This window comes from Acomys minous (genome assembly GCF_964271855.1).
Source record: "Acomys minous genome assembly, chromosome: 6".
In the NCBI taxonomy this organism is placed as follows: domain Eukaryota; kingdom Metazoa; phylum Chordata; class Mammalia; order Rodentia; family Muridae; genus Acomys; species Acomys minous.
The window spans coordinates 109872570-109888677 of record NC_140487.1 but is presented as its reverse complement, the minus strand read 5'-3'; the positions used below and the strand labels follow the sequence as shown (position 1 = coordinate 109888677).

General features: G+C 54.3%; 3 protein-coding genes across 5 annotated transcripts; 2 read left to right on the top strand and 1 right to left on the bottom strand.

Moving 5' to 3' along the window:
• Window positions 1-6469: 6469 nt before the first annotated feature.
• FAM110D (family with sequence similarity 110 member D) lies at window positions 6470-9401 on the top strand. 3 transcript variants are annotated; one of them, XM_084786018.1, is made up of 3 exons: window positions 6483-6558; window positions 7371-7566; window positions 8215-9401. In XM_084786018.1, the coding sequence occupies exon 3, from the start codon at window positions 8311-8313 to the stop codon at window positions 9127-9129; it is 819 nt and encodes a 272-aa protein (XP_084642144.1). In that variant the 5' UTR covers window positions 6483-6558; window positions 7371-7566; window positions 8215-8310; the 3' UTR covers window positions 9130-9401. The 3 variants fall into 3 exon arrangements, with proteins under 3 accessions (XP_084642142.1, XP_084642144.1, XP_084642143.1); XM_084786016.1 differs by lacking the exon at window positions 7371-7566 and having other exon boundaries at window positions 6470-6558; window positions 8215-9399; XM_084786017.1 differs by lacking the exon at window positions 7371-7566 and having other exon boundaries at window positions 6519-6558; window positions 8161-9401.
• Window positions 9402-10576: 1175 nt separating this feature from the next.
• LOC311599594 (uncharacterized protein C1orf232) lies at window positions 10577-14023 on the bottom strand. The gene is made up of 4 exons (XM_084785618.1): window positions 13593-14023; window positions 11901-11984; window positions 11690-11787; window positions 10577-10911 (listed from the first exon to the last, which is right to left on the bottom strand). Exons 1-4 carry the CDS (start codon window positions 13674-13676, stop codon window positions 10614-10616), a joined length of 564 nt encoding a protein of 187 aa, XP_084641744.1. The 5' UTR covers window positions 13677-14023; the 3' UTR covers window positions 10577-10613.
• Window positions 14024-15134: 1111 nt separating this feature from the next.
• Window positions 15135-16036, top strand: ZNF593 (zinc finger protein 593). Its single transcript, XM_084785619.1, has 3 exons — window positions 15135-15426; window positions 15594-15656; window positions 15750-16036. Exons 1-3 carry the CDS (start codon window positions 15233-15235, stop codon window positions 15889-15891), a joined length of 399 nt encoding a protein of 132 aa, XP_084641745.1. The 5' UTR covers window positions 15135-15232; the 3' UTR covers window positions 15892-16036.
• The last annotated feature ends 72 nt before the right edge of the window (window positions 16037-16108 follow it).

Below are 16108 nucleotides of genomic sequence, written 5' to 3'. Positions count from 1 at the left end.
GTGCCTTGTGCCTTGTGCCAGAACAGGATGTTGGGTTACCCATACTTGGAGTTACGAGAGGTGGTGAGCTGCCACGGCAGTGCTGAGAACCAAACCTGGGTCCTCCACAAGAGAAGGCAATGCTCCTAACCAATGAGCCATCCCTAGAGTCACCCACACGGGCTTTTTTTTTTTTTTTTTTTTTTTGGAGTGAGCTTTGAGCAGAAAAGCCATAGGGTTGGCTTATATTTTTATGTTGTGTGTGTGTGCGCGCGCGCACACAGTGGCACATGTGTCGATGTATATTTTGAAGGACTGACGTAGCCATCACTGAGAACAGACTCTGTTAGCGTTCGGCTTCAGTCTGCCTACCTGTGACGTCATTGCCTACCTGCCATGGGGTGTGGCCCTGCCCACGGCTATATGAAAGGCAGACCCTCCTCGAGGCTACTCTCCCTTGCTCTCTTATTCTTCCCCTCTCTTCCGCTGTCTCTGTCTCTGTCTCTGGGGTACCCCTCTCCCCTTTCCTTCTCTCCCCATGCTCACTTAATAAACCTAATATAATTAATATAATATAATATTTGGCACTTGGCATCTTATCATTTTCTTATTACTAAACATAAAAGACTCCAGGGAATGGGGGTTGCAGAAAGGAACCTTAAGAGAGACCCATCTCAGCAATGTGGGCCAGCATGTTGATGGCTTGGCCTGGGACACTGGGAATGGAGCAGGATAAGAAGCCCTGGAAGGGCTGGAGAGATGGCTCAGAGGTTAAGCGCACTGTCTGCTCTTCCAAAGGTCTTGAGTTCAATTCCCAGCACCCACTTGGTGGCTCACAAGCATCTATAATGAGATCTGGTGCCCTCTTCCAGCATGCAGGCACACACGCAGGCACACACGCAGGCACACACGCAGGCATAATGCTGTATACATAATAAATAAATACTTAAAAGGAAAACCACCATCAATGTTATGGCTTGAGCAGCTCTAGAAGCAAGCAAACGCAATTTCACATTTTCTTGTTGTTTGCTCTAATCCTTTAAAAAACACTGCTGTAAGCAGGGCGTGGTGGCACACACCTTTAATCCCAGCACCCAAGGAGGCAGAGGCAAGGAGGGTCTCTGGGTTCAAGAGGCCAGCCTGGTCTACAAATTGAGTCCAGGACAGACAAGGCTACACAGGGAAACTCTGTTTCAAAAAAAAAGAAAGAAAGAAAGAAAGAAAGAAAGAAAGAAAGAAAGAAAGAAAGAAAGAGACCAGACGTTGTGGCGCACACCTTTAATCCCAGCACTTGGGTGGCAGAGGCAGGCAGATCGCTGTGAGTTCGAAGCCAGCCTGGTCTATGAAACCCTGTTGGTGGGGGTGGGGGTGGGGGTTGGGGTTGGGGTTGGGGAGTAAGAAAGAAAAGGAAAAAAATTAATGGAGGTGGATAAAGACCCACTGTAACTGTGGATAGCATCACTTCCTAGATTGGACTGAATAACCTGGAGGAAGCCCCGCCCCCAGCAGCAGCACTCATCTCTCTCTGCTTCCTGACTGTGGCTGCAATGTGCTCAGCTGCTTCCTGCTCCTGCTACCATGCATTTCCTGCCATGAGGGCAAAACAAACCTCCTTTTCCTGAAGATTTTGTAAGATTGTTTTTGTTGCGGCAATGAGATAAGTATTACAACTAAATACAGTAAGAGGGAAAAAAAAAAGGAAAGAAGAAAACAAAGAAGAAAGGGAAAAAATGCGGAATCCTGTACAACACCCGTGTGACCATGGATACGTTACTAACCAACCGTCTTGTGCCAATAGGGCCAGGCTGGTAACTCCTTTTTTTTTTTTTTTTTAATTTAAAAGATTTTATTTATTTATTTTATGTATGAATGCTCTATCTGCACATGAGCCTGCAGGCCAGAAGAGGGCATCAGATCCCAGCATAGATGGTTGTGAGCCACCATGTGGTTGCTGGGAATTGAACTCAGGACCTCAGGAAGAGCAGACAGTGCTCTTAACCACTGAACCATCTCTCCAGCCCCCAGGCTGGCAACTCTTATACCTACTTTCTAAACATTTAACATTTACAGGGCCCTAGGCTTGATTCCTACCACTGCCATAAAATAAAATAAAACAAAATAGGTATAATACCTACTTTACATAGGAGTTTGTAAGTGCGGAAGGTACTGAGGATGAAGCACTTTTCACAGTACCTAGCACTGGAAACGCTCATCAGTACTGTCTGGTTTTGCTATCCTAGGTGATAGGCACTAAGAGAGCAGACATCGTATATGCATTGTTCACTAGCTATGTAGGTGCTCAGGAGAACAAATGTTCTATAGCATGGCATCTCCCTCTATAGGACGACAGCCACTCCTGTACAGTGGTGCTGGGGGCCTGGCTGCGCTCTGAGCCACATCCCTCTGAGAGACAGCAGCCAGGGCCAGGCTATTGTTGTGGCTAGGATTCTTTGCCCAACTGGAAAACCACAAATTAGAGAGGAGCTTTGGTTCTCCTCTCTGGAATTGAGGGAGGTCACCAGTCCATCCAGGGGATCTCCTTCCAGGTCAGGGTCCCTGCCTTGGGGCAAACTTCTCAACTCTGCATACTCTCTAAAGCCTCGTGCCCTCCAGAAGACCCCAGCTCCTGCTGTCCTGTGACCTGAGGCTCTCAGGGCTCTTTTTACGCCCCCCACACACCCCCAGCCCAAACACCAATCCCTTTCGGGGGCCCAGCTCAAATCCCTTCTTTGAAGCTCCCGTACCTCACCCAGGCAGAACAAATCGCTCCTGCCCCACCCCGTGTCATCTGCTTTGTTCATTTCTCTGTGCAGCAGGGCTGATCAGGCCTCCTCCGCTGCCACCCTCCAGAGGAGTTCCTCAAGAGTTTGTGACAACCCTTCCCCAACTCCACCACCACCGCCCATCCCCCACTCCTCCCTCCGCTGCGTCTCCTGACCTCACAGCACAGGGAAAGCATCTCAAATGATCTGTCGCCAGCAGCTGAGGGTGAGGGCGAGGCTGCAGCCAGGGAGGACCACAGGTAACAGTCCCAAGTCCAGGGGGAAGTCAGATCCATCCCCACACCCCATTCCCAGAGCACCTCAAGGTGTTGGCGATTTCTCAGCCCACCCTCACATTACACAAAAGCCACGTCTCACAAACACATTTGGCGTGGACCGCCCAGAGAGGTTGCGTTTCTTTTGCTGGAGGCCACTTAGAAAAAGAGTGGAATCGAGGCAGGGCTGAAATGTGAGTGGCTATGGCCTGCGGCCTGGGGCTGGCTGGGGGGAAGAGCAGACAAGGGTGTCCTTTGTGAAAGGGTAGGCACGGGGTCTGAAGGCAGGGTTTGAAGGTTTGTCCGGCCCTATCTCACGGATTCCCGACATTGGCCAGAGCTATTCCTAGTCTGGCGTCAACCCGCTCCTCAGAGGAGCCGCTTCTGACTCAGCTGGTTCCCAGCTCAGGTGCTCCGGGAATGAAGTCGGATATAGGAAGGAAACAGCCCTCAGACTTGGCCTCCCGCACCCCCAGGTCCTGGCTACTGGGCCGGAAGGAGCCACTTTAAAGATCTCCCTGGGGACCCGTGAAGAGAAAGAGAGAGGTTCCGGCCCTTGTTGAATGCCCCTGAAAATTGAGGGCAGCTGGACCGAGGGTCGTGGGCCCTCATCCTCTTACGACAGACAGATATATGACTTCTGATCCTTCTACTTCCCGCCCCCCCCTTACCGTCCCTTTCTATTACTTTAAGTGCCCACCCCGTTTGCCCACTCTCATGTGCTCCAGCTTAGACTGTGTGGTCCGAGGTCTGTGCCTGTCCTTGAACACGTTGTCCACTGGCATCCTGGCATGGGGCACTGGCAATTCAGACTGGAAGCCCTGTGAGCAGGGCTCTCAAACCCTCACACCCCCAACCAAAGACCCCCAAGGGCATAGCTATGGCACTGCCTGTTAGCATACTGCTCCAGTCTGCCTAGCAACCTATGATGTCATTACCTGCCTGCTACTAGGATTATGGCAAACCCTCCTCTCTTGTTTCTCTCTTCCTCTCTTTCCTCTTGACCTCTCACCTGTCTCTATCTCTCCTCCTGTCTCTCTCTCTTTCTCTCTGGGGTTACACCTACCACTATAATAAGTTTATACCACACTGTTGCCTGGCATCTTTATTTTTCATATTTCACTGCCCTCTGACTAAGGCTCCTGAGTCTCTGCTCTCTGACAGAGCACCGAGGGCAGGCTCATTTCAGAAGCATGGAAAACAAGACATCCAGTCAGGGTGACTCTCCTGTTTTACACACACACACACACACACACACACACACACACACACTCCCTCTTTGAAAGGGCACCCTGCCAGTCCCCCCCCCCCAATGCCCCTTTAAGACCAAAGGGATGGGGGCAGCTTCAGTGAGACACCAGGCCCCATCCTCCCCTTGGCAGGCCAGGTTTCCTGCCATTGATAGCATCCCAGCTGGGCCCCCGCCCAGCCTCCCCCCTGCTTAACCCTTTCATGCTCAGGCCACAGGGCTTCTGGCCTGTGCCCCACCTAGAAGAGACTGGACTAAACATTAAGAGCCATCGTGTGAAGTAACAAGAGCAGCCATTACCACCTACATAGTTTTCAATAAAAGTCACCTGTTGGGCTGATGATGACGTAGCTCTGCTCAGTTGGCGGAGGCTTTGCTTAGCATTCACAAAGGCCTGGGTTCCACCCCCAGCGTTGTCCAGCACAAAATCAGGCGTTGTGCCTGTAACTCCACTGCTCTAGAGGTGGCTAGAGGGAGCACCAGTTCAAGGCTAGCCTGGGCTGCCTGAAACCCTGTCCCAAAAACAAAACACCAAGTTAGCTAATGTTATTTATTCCTGATCCTGTGACTCTGGATTAAGTCATTTCACCACGCGGAGTCTTGGTCTGGTCTCTTTAGCTCTGTGTGGGAAAAACAATAAAACCCACTCCCCAAAGATTGTCCCCGAGACGAATTGGGACAGTGCGCTTGAGAGCATTTTTGTAAGATGCTGCAGCAACACAATTTTGTTATGGACAAAAATAAATAGGCTTCCCTTCGTTACAAGGGGACAGGGATCCAGGGGCCCAGAGGAGGTCAGGGGCCAGGGGTGTGTGTGTGTGTGTGTGTGTGTGTGTGTGTGAGAGAGAGAGAGAGAGAGAGAGAGAGAGAGAGAGAGACAGACAGACAGACAGACAGACAGACAGACAGAGACAGACAGACAGACAGAGATAGACAGACAGACAGGACACTAGGTCCAAGGACTGACCTTTGAACTCTGGGTGATGGAGGGAAATCTGGCAGGCTCCCCAGGTAGGAAGCCAAAGGAGCCTCTCCCCATCTTTTGCTCCTATCCAACTCCTCTTGCCCTCAAGGCATGTTGTGTGTCCAGAGCTTTCCCACCCCATTCAGGCTGGGTATGGTGAGAGCATTTTTTCCCCCCAGGTGATGAGCTCCTTGCCAGACAGTGGTGGCAGAGGAAAGAGGGGATTTGGAGTATTGTGCAAGTCCCTCCTACTTTACTAATTTCCTTCCCCATTAAGTGGGGTTACTACTCCTGCTGAGCCCCATGTGGGAGATCAGAGAGCTTAGAAGGAACTGGGCCTAGCAAACATTAGGGGCGTTAGAAGGGGAGGGAGAGGGCTTATGCTAAGTGGTTGGGCTGGTAGCGGGTGGGAACAACCTGGAGAAAACCAAAGACCAGAGCCAAGCAACCGGCCTTTGAACTCTGGGCGCTAAGAGGCTCACCTACTGAGAGGGGTGGGGCCCCTTTATGGCGAGGGCTTCCCCTTGAGATACACGGGTGCCAGAGTAGTGTCTGCTCGACCCCTAGGAGTCTCCACGTAGGTGGCCGGCCAAAGGATTGGGGCTTAGCCCTGGAGGACCTCTTCTGTCACACCCTTCCTAGTTAACTCCATTTGCCACCTTAGGGTTGTACCACTGAGTTCTTGCTTAACCCACACCACACTGCACCCACTCTTTGGTGGCAGATGCCCTGGCTCGCCTCTAGGAAGAACAGGCTCACTGCACTCCCAACACTAAAAGCAAAACAGACCTAAACCTGCCAGAGGGGGAAAAAAAGCAAATGGCGTACCACCCTATTTTGCATCAAGACTTCAGAGAGAGAGAGAGAGAAAGGGAGAGAGAGACAGAGAGAAAGAGAAAGACAGAGACACAGAGAGACAGAGACAGAGACAGAGACAGAGAGAGAGACAGAGACAGAGAGAGACAGAGACAGAGAGAGTGTGCCTAGGAGAGCAGAAAGTCTTGTTTGGGCTTAATGGTTCTCCAGCCCCAGTTTATGACGTGTCCATGGCAATCACTGAACCTGGCAGAGACTCTCTAACCATCTGTAGAGTGACGTTGCAGGAAGCACTCACTGCTCAGTAGATCCTGTCAGCACCAAGATGGGTCAGGAAGGAGTTAATTCAGTCTGAGCTCTGGATCAGGAAGGGTTAACCTAGGGGGTGGAGGCTTTTCCTGTGGAGAGTAAGGCTGGGCCACTACCAAAGTTACTCCCCAGTCCTTGCTGGCCCTCCAGCTTTCAGTCTGGGCACACTCAGGGACCCCTGCAACTCAGCGTCACCACAAAGAGGTGAGTGCATCCGGAGCCCAATGATGGGTGGGAGGGCACCCTTTGCATAGCAAGACGGCTAGTGCCAATCTACGGGGCCCTAGAAGCACCAATGTTTAAAGCTGAGTGGACAGGGTTGGAATTTACCAACTATGCCTGGGAGAGGGTAGGCAATGGGGCAGAAGGGACAAGACTGGCTACCATCGAGGATGGGCCTGTCTGTGGTCAAACATCAAAGCCAGCCCAGTACCCAGGAAACAAACAGGAGACAGTAGACTATTTTGGTCCTTGAGTTTAGGGCCTTTTTATAGCCTCCCTGCTCAAGGCTAAAGAAAGGAGGGGACAGAGGCCATCCATGAGGTCAGACAAGCTCAGTGCTCTCCTGGGACCTTGGAATCTGACCCACTGCCTAGTATAGTCCCTGGGAAAATAAAACAGGGCACTAGCAGGCTGTCATTGCTGCCCAAGTTTCAGCCACTCTCAGTCTGGGCAGATTTACCACATACTGGATGGCAGTGCAGAGCAGTGGTGTGGAAAAGCGGGACAGGTTGGGCTGGGGCTGAAGTTGCCAGGGTTTCTGCCCTAAGGCCCGTGTGAAGGGTGGAGGGGGGCATCCCTTTGTTGCCTACAGACCCAAGGTCCCTCCAGTCCCCAGAACCAATTAAGTCCCTTTCAGATGTATGGGAACAACGGGGGTGGGGGGGTGGGGGGTGGGCAGGGGGGACATCTGAGGACAGGGGTGGGTGTGTTGAACCATGTGGGTGGCCCATTCTGTTAGATGACAAGGGAAGTGTCAGCTCTTGATTTACTGTCCCTCCTGCCCTTTTCCGCAGCACGAGGGAGGTGAAGGAGAAGGGTCAGAGGTTTCTAGAAGAGGGCAGATTTCTGGGTGTGTAAGTTATTAGGAAGAATCAGTGGACGGAACCAGCTAGTGAGACCAGGAGTTCCTGCCTGGCTTTCTGGCAGCAGCAGAAACCCAACACCAGAGGCCAGCAGGGGATCCAAGCTGATCAACATCTGCACTGTGAGGCAAGAAATCTGGGTTCCAGCATGGCACCCTAACTCTCAAAAGGACCCATACAAACCCCTTCCTTCCCAGGCCATTGTCCTGCTCCACCCCCCCCCCCCTGAAATGGAAATGTAGGGGTTATTGGGTGAGATGGTGTTTACAGTTAGGCTTTCTGGACTACCCTTGGCAGGGGCTTAGCGGCTGGCAGTCGCTGACTGATAGGGCCTGGGGACTGACCACCTCCCTCTCCTTCCTGAATAGCCCTGCCGGGCCTGGCCTGGGCGGGCGAGGAAGCTGGCAGCACTTACTAGAAGCTTCTACCCTATAGTTATGTCCCTGACCTCGGTGCTTGGAGGCGGGAAGGGTGGGTCGGCTGCAGCCAGCCTGTGGCTGGGGAACCTCCTTGTCTTGGGCTTGAAGTTGCTCTGTTGGGAAGAGGTATTTTTTCCGGTTAAGGCCGATTTCGGGAATTGGGCTAGGGCCCGCCTGATTTTTCCCTTCCAAGTGTCCCGTTTGCTTGTCCTGTGTGCACGGCCCAGTGGCCAGCTTGGGGTGCTTCTCAATGGGGCATAGATGTTGATGGGGGAGGAGTGACTGGCTGATCATCTACCCAGGGATGCCCTCAGGAACAGCCTACCCTCTTCCAGACAGTTCCTCTCTCCCTTCAGGCGCCAGGGGCTCCAGAGAATTGTGCGCTACCCTACAGCTACCTACCTGTGCATCTCTAATTGCATGGAGCACTAAACCCGCCCAACCTCGCTAAGATGCTCCTGGCCTCTCCCTCCACACCATCGAGGGGACGAACCCCAAGCGCCGTGGAGAGGCTGGAGGCGGACAAAGCAAAGTACGTCAAGACGCACCAAGTGATAGTTCGTCGTCAGGAGCCAGCCCTGCGCGGAGGACCAGGACCGCTGACACCACACCCTTGCAATGATCTGGGGGCCTCTGCATCGCCCAGGACTCCTGGGCCTGCCCGCCGGGGTAGCGGCAGGCGACAGCCAAGGCCTGACTCCCTCATTTTCTACCGCCAGAAGCGGGACTGCAAGGCTTCACTGAACAAAGAGAACGCCAAGGGCCAGGGGCTAGTACGACGCCTCTTCCTAGGAGCGTCCCGGGACGCTGTCCCTAGCAGCCGAGGACCTACAGAGAGACCCGGGGCTCCCGCGGGGTTAGCTGCGTCCCCAGAGACTCCGGAGGCGACAGGGAAGCGTGCACTATGTCCCACGTGCTCGCTGCCGCTGTCGGAGAAGGAGCGCTTCTTCAACTACTGCGGCTTGGAGCGCGCGCTGGTGGAAGTGCTGGGCGCCGAGCGCTTCTCTCCGCAGAGCTGGGGCGCGGAGCACAGTCCGCAGGTCACGTCGCCGCCACCCGGCTCCGGAGACACCAGCGATTGGACATCCAGCGACGGGGACGCTGGTAGTCCGGACTGTGCGGGCGGCGGCGGCGGCGGTGGCTCGGAGGCGGCGGGGTCGGCTCGGGACGGACGCCCCCAGGTGTCGGTGGTGGAACGCAACGCTCGCGTCATCCAGTGGTTGTACGGCTGCCAGCGGGCGCGCGCCCCTCCCCGAGAGTCGGAGGTGTGACCGCCACCACACGGGAGACCGCACCTGGAGAGCTCGCCTCGTCCCGTGAAGAAATCTTTCCCTGGATCTGTTTCCCCCCACCCCCCACCCCCTGCATCTCTGCGCAGGAGGGAACCCTTTGGGCCAGGCGCAGACTGCGGAAAGAGATGGAGTGGCCACGTGGCCTGTGAATGTGAGCAGTGATGGGACTAAAGCGGGAGATGAGAGAACTACTGAATAAAGCAAAAATGTTATTTAATAAAAAGGGTCGTGAGTTTGGCTTAGCGGACAGATGTTGAGGAAAGGGAAGAACTGGTTTGCGTGGGTGAGTGGGTGGGTTTTGAGTGTGGGTAAGTGTGACTCTGGCCAAGTGGAGGCCTTTCTTCACATTAAAGGAAGTAGACAGGCTTCTGGAGTAGCTGTAATGCACGCGGCAAATGTGCCTGGAATAAGAAAGAGCTCAGTACACTCACTGTATCTTGCTTAAGCTACCTGGATTCCCGGAGCTTCATGTCTCCCCCTCTTCCCCCCGCCTCCGCCGCCCCCCACGGCCCCCGAGGTAAGAAGGCTGAGACTTGGAAGATCTGCAATGGAACTCACTAAAACCTCCTGCTACGTGTGTGTGTGTGTGTGTGTTCCAGGCCAGCCACTGTGGTAATGTGACAATGGGGACTGAACTTCATGCAACTAGACTAGCCCTCTACTGCCCAAAGCTATATTCCCAGCAGGGTTCCATTTTTTTTTTCTTCCCCTTCCAGAACACACAAAGTCGCAGGTTTTCCTCACAGGTTCCGGTGGAAGCCTTTGTTCAGCATCCGCCTTCTCTGGGGTTCTGGTTTCCTTCCCGGAACTCTGCATTCTTCACTTTCAGGGGACTTTCCCAAAATTCCCCATGGACCTCATCTCTTCTTCTTCTTCTTCTTTTTTAAAAAATTTATTATGTATATAGTATTCTGTCTGTATGTGTGCCTGCACTCCAGAAGAAGGCACCAGATCTCATTATAGATGGCTGTGAGCCACCATGTGGTTGCTGGGAATTGAACTCAGGACCTCTGGAAGAATAGCCAGTGCTCTTAACCTCTAAGCCATCTCTCCAGCCCGACCTCATCTCTTCTGATCTTACTTTACGTCTCAACAAGCCCTTGTTTGGGACCCTTTGCTAGAGAGCTGCCTCGTTAGTCCAGTGTTTTCACACGTTTCGAATCAGCGAATGCCGTTGGGCCACCAGCAAACAAAGCTGGGCAGGGCAGTGGAGTCGGTCCTCTGGGGCTTTCTGCAAAGTCGCAACTTAAATATAAGGCCACCCATCCTGTCACCTGGAGTGCCTCTGCACTTGTGTCGGGAAAGGTGAGAAACCGTTTAACAAGACCCCACCCCGTCGCCCACCTAAAAGTAGCTTTTCCTGTTGTCGGGAAAAAATTACGCAGTCACACTGGTGTCCATCCAGAAGTTTTTATAGGGGGTGGGGGGAGTAGGGAAGGGCGGGCGCCAGCCAGGCTGTCCGGCTAGTCGCCCTTGGGCGCGGCCTTCACCCTCATCTCTGCCAGTTTGTGGGTGAGGAAACCCCACTTGAAGCCTGCCGCGGGGTCCGCCTCTCGTGTCTCGGGGCACTCGGTGGCCTCCTCCGCAGGTTTGTCCTGGGGCTCCAGGTCGGGCCCCGCGGTGGTCTCCACGCCGCGCAGCATGGACGCTGCCGCTTGCTGCTGCTGCTGCCATCTGCTGGCGAACGCGTCCCAGAAGCCCGGTCCGCGCGGCTCGGTTTCAGTGGAAGCCACCTGCGAGGAGGGAGGCGCCGCCAGCGGGCTGCAGGAGAGGAGGGGCCGGCCGTCAGCACCGGAGAAACAGGAGGAAATCCTTGCACTGATACTTAGACAAGAAGAGGGGTTAGGTGGAAGCGATGTGGGAAAGGGCTGTCCAAGCAGAGATGATAAGCCTTGCCTCTGCCAAGTCCTAGGAGAACTGGGACTGGAAGGCAAAGGCGCGGGGTGGGGGTGGGGGGGAAACCACCCCTGAGGCAAGAGTAGTGGATGGGGGTGCATACAGAAGGTGGGTGCGCAGGGCTGAAGGAGAAGCCAGAGCTGCTGTATGTGTAAGAGACGGAGCCAGTGGGAGATGAAGCCCCGGGGCCATCTTTCAACATCAAAGACCCTTGTAAAGCAGTATTTTCCAAACTGTTGTGCCTTGGGGTCCTCTGGGATCCTCAGGCCTCCGTGGACACCGAGAAATTCAGACGGGGAACCTATGCTGGTCACAAGCTGCTTTTACCACCTAGACCACCTTTTACTGCAAGCCCCTAAACAAATAGGTCTTCTCTGCTGTCCTGGGGTGCTAGGGAGATGTCTGTCTGTCCTCAGGTAGAGGGATGACTCACCCCCATAAGGACTTCCCTTTACCTCAGTGCCAAGAAATCTGACTCCGGCTTCTTTCTACACAGGCCACTGTATGCTGACTAAGAGGGTGGATCAGCCAGGGGTTGTCCCTGTGAACCCCTATAGGGGCGATGGACAGAACAGAAGGAGCCATGGTGGCAGTAGAGAGAGCAGAGGACTCTTCCAGCCCCGTCCCCTAACGACACACATACTGATCAGCACAGGGGTCTGGTGGCAGCAGTTTGTCCTCATCTTCTTTGTTGAACAGAGACGACATCGTCAGCCAGCCTTTCACGCCAACCCCCTGAACCTGAGAGGAAAGAGCTAGGAGTGAGGGACAGACACGACACCCCTGTGGCTTCACCACAGACACTGTCAGGCTTCCCAGCCTGGGATGGGGGCGGGGGGGACTGGAAAACTCACCCTGCGGGCCAGCTGTGACATGGGGTTGAAGGCCTCCTCCGCGGGTTCTGCCGTCTCAGACTCCACTAATGCTGGGCTCTCCCTCTGGGATACAAGACACCCGCACACACACACACACCCCAGCATGAGAGGAGCCCCATTGCTGAACAGCGTACACACACACACACACACACACACACACACACCTGTGTACTCACTTTGCATTTCCACCAGGGCCCATGGAAATGCTTACAGGTCTGTTTCACCTCTACGTAGTGGCCCTGGTCACACACACAGGCCTGCATGGTAAATTTCCACAGACACCCTTGAGCACATATACCCACCCACTCCCAAACATACCCAAACCAAGTAAAAACCCGGACAAGGGTACACTACGCACACCACTACAGACCACACACCTGTACACTGAGCTCCTCTCTTTGTAGCTACCCCTTACCCCCTGGGTACAGACGTGTGTGGCGGTCTGACACCCACAGAGGAACACTCGTGTGACCCAACAGTTCCTTCCTGCAGACAGCTAGCTGAACAGAGAGACCTGTGCACCACATCCCCAAATTTTTCTGCCAACCAAAGGTAACACCTACAAATGCCTATCTGAAAGCACACAGGTACAGAATCCTGCTCAAAAATGCATATCCATGGGGGAAAAAAAAGTCACCAAGTCCAGTTCACGCCTACACTGGAAGTATCCACAGAGGCACCAGGTGAAGCCTTTTCCTACAGACACATTCATGGAAACCCATCCTGGAGGCCGGGCAGTGGTGGCGCACACCTTTAATCCCAGCACTTGGGAGGAAGAGGCAGGCGGATCACTGTGAGTTCGAGGCCAGCCTGGTCTACAAAGTGAGTCCAGGACAGCCAAGGCTACACAGAGAAAACCTGTCTCGAAAAACCAAAAAAGAAAGAAAGAAAGAAAGAAAGAAAGAAAAAGAAACCCATCCTGGGACAGCAGCCTGTCTAGGCATATGCTTGTCCACCCGTTCCCTGCCCCTGCCACACCTTTTTGTGTGACTGCCACTTATCATGATTTCTAGACATAAACTCCTAGTTTCAAAGCCCTTTTCCCCTCCCCATCATAACCAAGTCTGGTCTAAGTACGGCTTTGACGGGACACTGCGACTGTGGGATACTCCCTACTCCCCACACAGAAGCTCCTTGCCTCTCCAGGCAAGGCGTCCCACTTTTGCTTAGCTTTGTCCACTAGAAAGCTGGGGTGTTTGTGTGTGTGTGTGTGTGTGTGTGTGTGTGTGTGTGTCCACTGCCAAGTGGCATTAGGACACTTTATCATGCTGCAGTTCATGATATCCTTGGAGTCGGCGACTGCTTCTCTCCTGACCCTAGCTCTTCCCTTTTTTTTTTTTTTTTTTTTTTGGTTTTTCGAGACAGGGTCTCTCTGTGTAGCCTTGGCTGTCCTGGACTCAGTTTGTAGACCAGGCTGGCCTTGAACTCACAGCGATCCGCCTGCCTCTGCCTCCCAAGTGCTGGGATTAAAGGCATGGGCCACCACCGCCCGGCCACTCTTCCCTTTCTTGTCTACTTAAACATCACTGCACTGTCCTGTTTGCGGCCTCAGAATGCGTCTACAGTTTTTGCATTAATGAACCCACCTTTGACCCCAGACTATTTCACACTCTTGCTCCCTCTCACCCCTTTGCTGGTCTCTCTGTTCTAGAAACCATGGACAGTACCCACCTCCTCTGCCAGGTCCTCTTCAGATTCCCCACTCAGAGTCTGCAGCACTTTGGACTTGTACGTTTTCCAGAAGGCTTGGTTCATGGCTGCGGTGGGGGAAAGGGGGCCTGGCACCCAGGAACAGACGGCGGCCGCACAAGGGGTATCAGTGGGTCTGGTTCCAGAAACTTGGAAGAATCAAGAGCCTGTCCCGGGGATCTGGTGACTTCATGAAAGATGCACCATTCTCCCCAGCTGGCGGGGTGCCAAGCAGGTAAACCTGATGCCAATGATTCTGAGGTTGGCGGCAGGCTTGTGCCAACTCAGCCCCTAGTCTTGACCCATATCGGTCAAAGTTAATGAAGACGGCATTTTTGGAGAGTCCGTTTTCCTGCACTTAGGAATTCCCTGCGCTGGTGGTGGCTCTTCTCTTAGAATAGCTGCAGAAACAGTTTTCCACTCAACTTCCAGGGTGCACACCAACGCATTTTAGGATTGTAGCTAAGTCCTCCCCAGGGCCCCGCCCTGTGCCTCCACTCTGCCTTCATGAGCTAGAGTGGGCCGATCCCCAGGTCTCCAGTCGGCACCCTGGGCTCCCATTTCGCTGCTTTGTCTGACCTAGAAACCCCTTCTCCCCAGGGATGCACGTGCCTGGCCCCCTGTTTCCTGGCAACCGGTCCCAAAGAGCCAGAACCCTGAATTATTGCTGAGATCCTCTGCCCTCATATGATGGAGCTGGCTCTGGCCAGCCTGAGCGGCACCAGGCCAAGATGAACGAAGAAAGGGCCCGCTGTCTCTTTCCCTCCTTTAAGCACACCAGTCCTGCTTACTTCTCCCTAGGCTGCCAGGCGCCCCCCCCCGCCCCCAGGAGCCTGGGCATAGAGAAAGAAAGCAGACATAGGGATTGCTTTAGGGCATTTCCTCCTGGGGATGTAGCACCCCCCTCACCCCTGAACCCCCAACCCCCACACACTCTTGGACTGTCTGCCTGGAATATATGAGGTCTTGGGTTCCATTTCCAGTACTGGGGCGGGGGGGGGGCGGGGAAACCAGACACAGACAAAAAGTTCCTCCTTGCAAGAAGAGCTGACGACCACTGTTTTAGGACAGAACCTCCAGGTGCTAGATTCTCTGTGAAACAATTCTCTGCTCTCTACCCTAGGAATTTGAGAGTAGAGGGACGATAGAAGAGAGAGATGAAGACCCGTTGAAATGCCAGGGTAGGAGGGTGAAGGGGGGGGTCCTTTGTTAGAGGCTAGGGGCATCTCTAGGTGCCCCATCTATGATTCCAAACTTATTTTGATTTATGAAATAATTTATTCATGGCACAAACATCAGTGTTTTCCAGAGACGTTTCAAGCATCCCCTACCACTTATATCCGAGGTGTGGAAACCGGGAAGTGATGATGGGGTTGGCAGAGTAGTAGGAGCCGCTCCCCCAAGGCCCCCCTCCTGTTCCGCCGGAGCCCAGTCACTATCATCCACGACCGCTTGGGGGTGCTCAAGCAGCCAACCCGTCCGTGACGTCATCAGAGGCGGTCCAGCCAATCCTGCCCCGCCCCCGGGCGGACCTCTCGTGACGTCATTTAGCGGCCCGGAAGCGCCTACACGTGTGGGTCTTCCCCCTACTCTGTTTCTTGGTCTCTCGTTGGTCCCAGATCATGGGTCGCTCCCGCCGGACCGGCTCGCACCGAGCACATTCCTTAGCCCGCCAGATGAAAGCCAAGAAGCGGCGGCCGGACCTGGATGAGATTCACCGCGAGCTGCGGCCGCAGGGGCTCGCGCGGCCCAAGGAGGACGCAGAGCCCGACCCGGACCTGCCAGGGGACGGCCTGCATCGCTGTCTGGCCTGCGCGTGAGTCCAGCCAGGGGGCGGCCTGAGGCTGGGACCCGCGGGTCAGCCCGCCTCTCATCTCCTCGGGCTCAGAATCTGATGCACGGGAACGAGCTCGGGCCAGGGAGGTAGGCAGACCTGAGAGGCCTCACCTCTTCCCTCTTGCCTCTCACCCTACATCCCTGCAGGAGGTACTTCATCGATTCCGCCAACCTAAAGACTCACTTCCGATCCAAAGACCACAAGAAAAGGTATGACGAAGGGTCGGTAGAGGGCTGGTGGGTGGGTGCCATGCAGGTAGGTCTTGCACCAGGGCGGTTTCAATGTCTTATTCTTTTCCCCAGGTTAAAGCAGCTGAGCGTCGAACCCTACAGTCAGGAAGAGGCTGAGAGGGCGGCGGGCATGGGCTCGTATGTACCCCCCCAGCGGCTGGGCGTTCCCACAGAAGTGTCCACCGAGATCCCAGAGATGGATACATCCACCTGAGTGACCTGAGCATGCAGGGCAGAGATGCTTCCCACGGACAGTGGTTCAGCGGCTAGGCTGAGTGTGTGCTTTGGGTTTTGGGTTTGGGGAGATAGTCTCTTCTGGATGTTTTGCCCAAAATAAAGGACCTGGAGAAGAGGGCGCACCTCCTGCGATGCTAACTTGCCTTATAGCCCCGCAGGGGTTTCTGGGCCAAGAATGTCTATGCCGTCCTAGG

What these genes read in the sequence shown, in the direction of transcription:
- ZNF593 (XM_084785619.1), top strand. Translation starts at nt 15,233, where the DNA reads ATGGGTCGCTCCCGCCGGACCGGCTCGCACCGAGCACATTCCTTAGCC. An exon ending in CATCGCTGTCTGGCCTGCGC is followed by an intron (nt 15,427 to 15,593) that starts GTGAGTCCAGCC and finishes ACATCCCTGCAG; the next exon opens with GAGGTACTTCATCGATTCCG. An exon ending in TCCAAAGACCACAAGAAAAG is followed by an intron (nt 15,657 to 15,749) that starts GTATGACGAAGG and finishes TCTTTTCCCCAG; the next exon opens with GTTAAAGCAGCTGAGCGTCG.
- FAM110D (XM_084786018.1), top strand. Translation starts at nt 8,311, where the DNA reads ATGCTCCTGGCCTCTCCCTCCACACCATCGAGGGGACGAACCCCAAGC.
- LOC311599594 (XM_084785618.1), bottom strand. Translation starts at nt 13,676, where the DNA reads ATGAACCAAGCCTTCTGGAAAACGTACAAGTCCAAAGTGCTGCAGACT. An exon ending in TGTCACAGCTGGCCCGCAGG is followed by an intron (nt 11,788 to 11,900) that starts GTGAGTTTTCCA and finishes CTTTCCTCTCAG; the next exon opens with GTTCAGGGGGTTGGCGTGAA. An exon ending in CCAGACCCCTGTGCTGATCA is followed by an intron (nt 10,912 to 11,689) that starts GTATGTGTGTCG and finishes CCTCTCCTGCAG; the next exon opens with CCCGCTGGCGGCGCCTCCCT.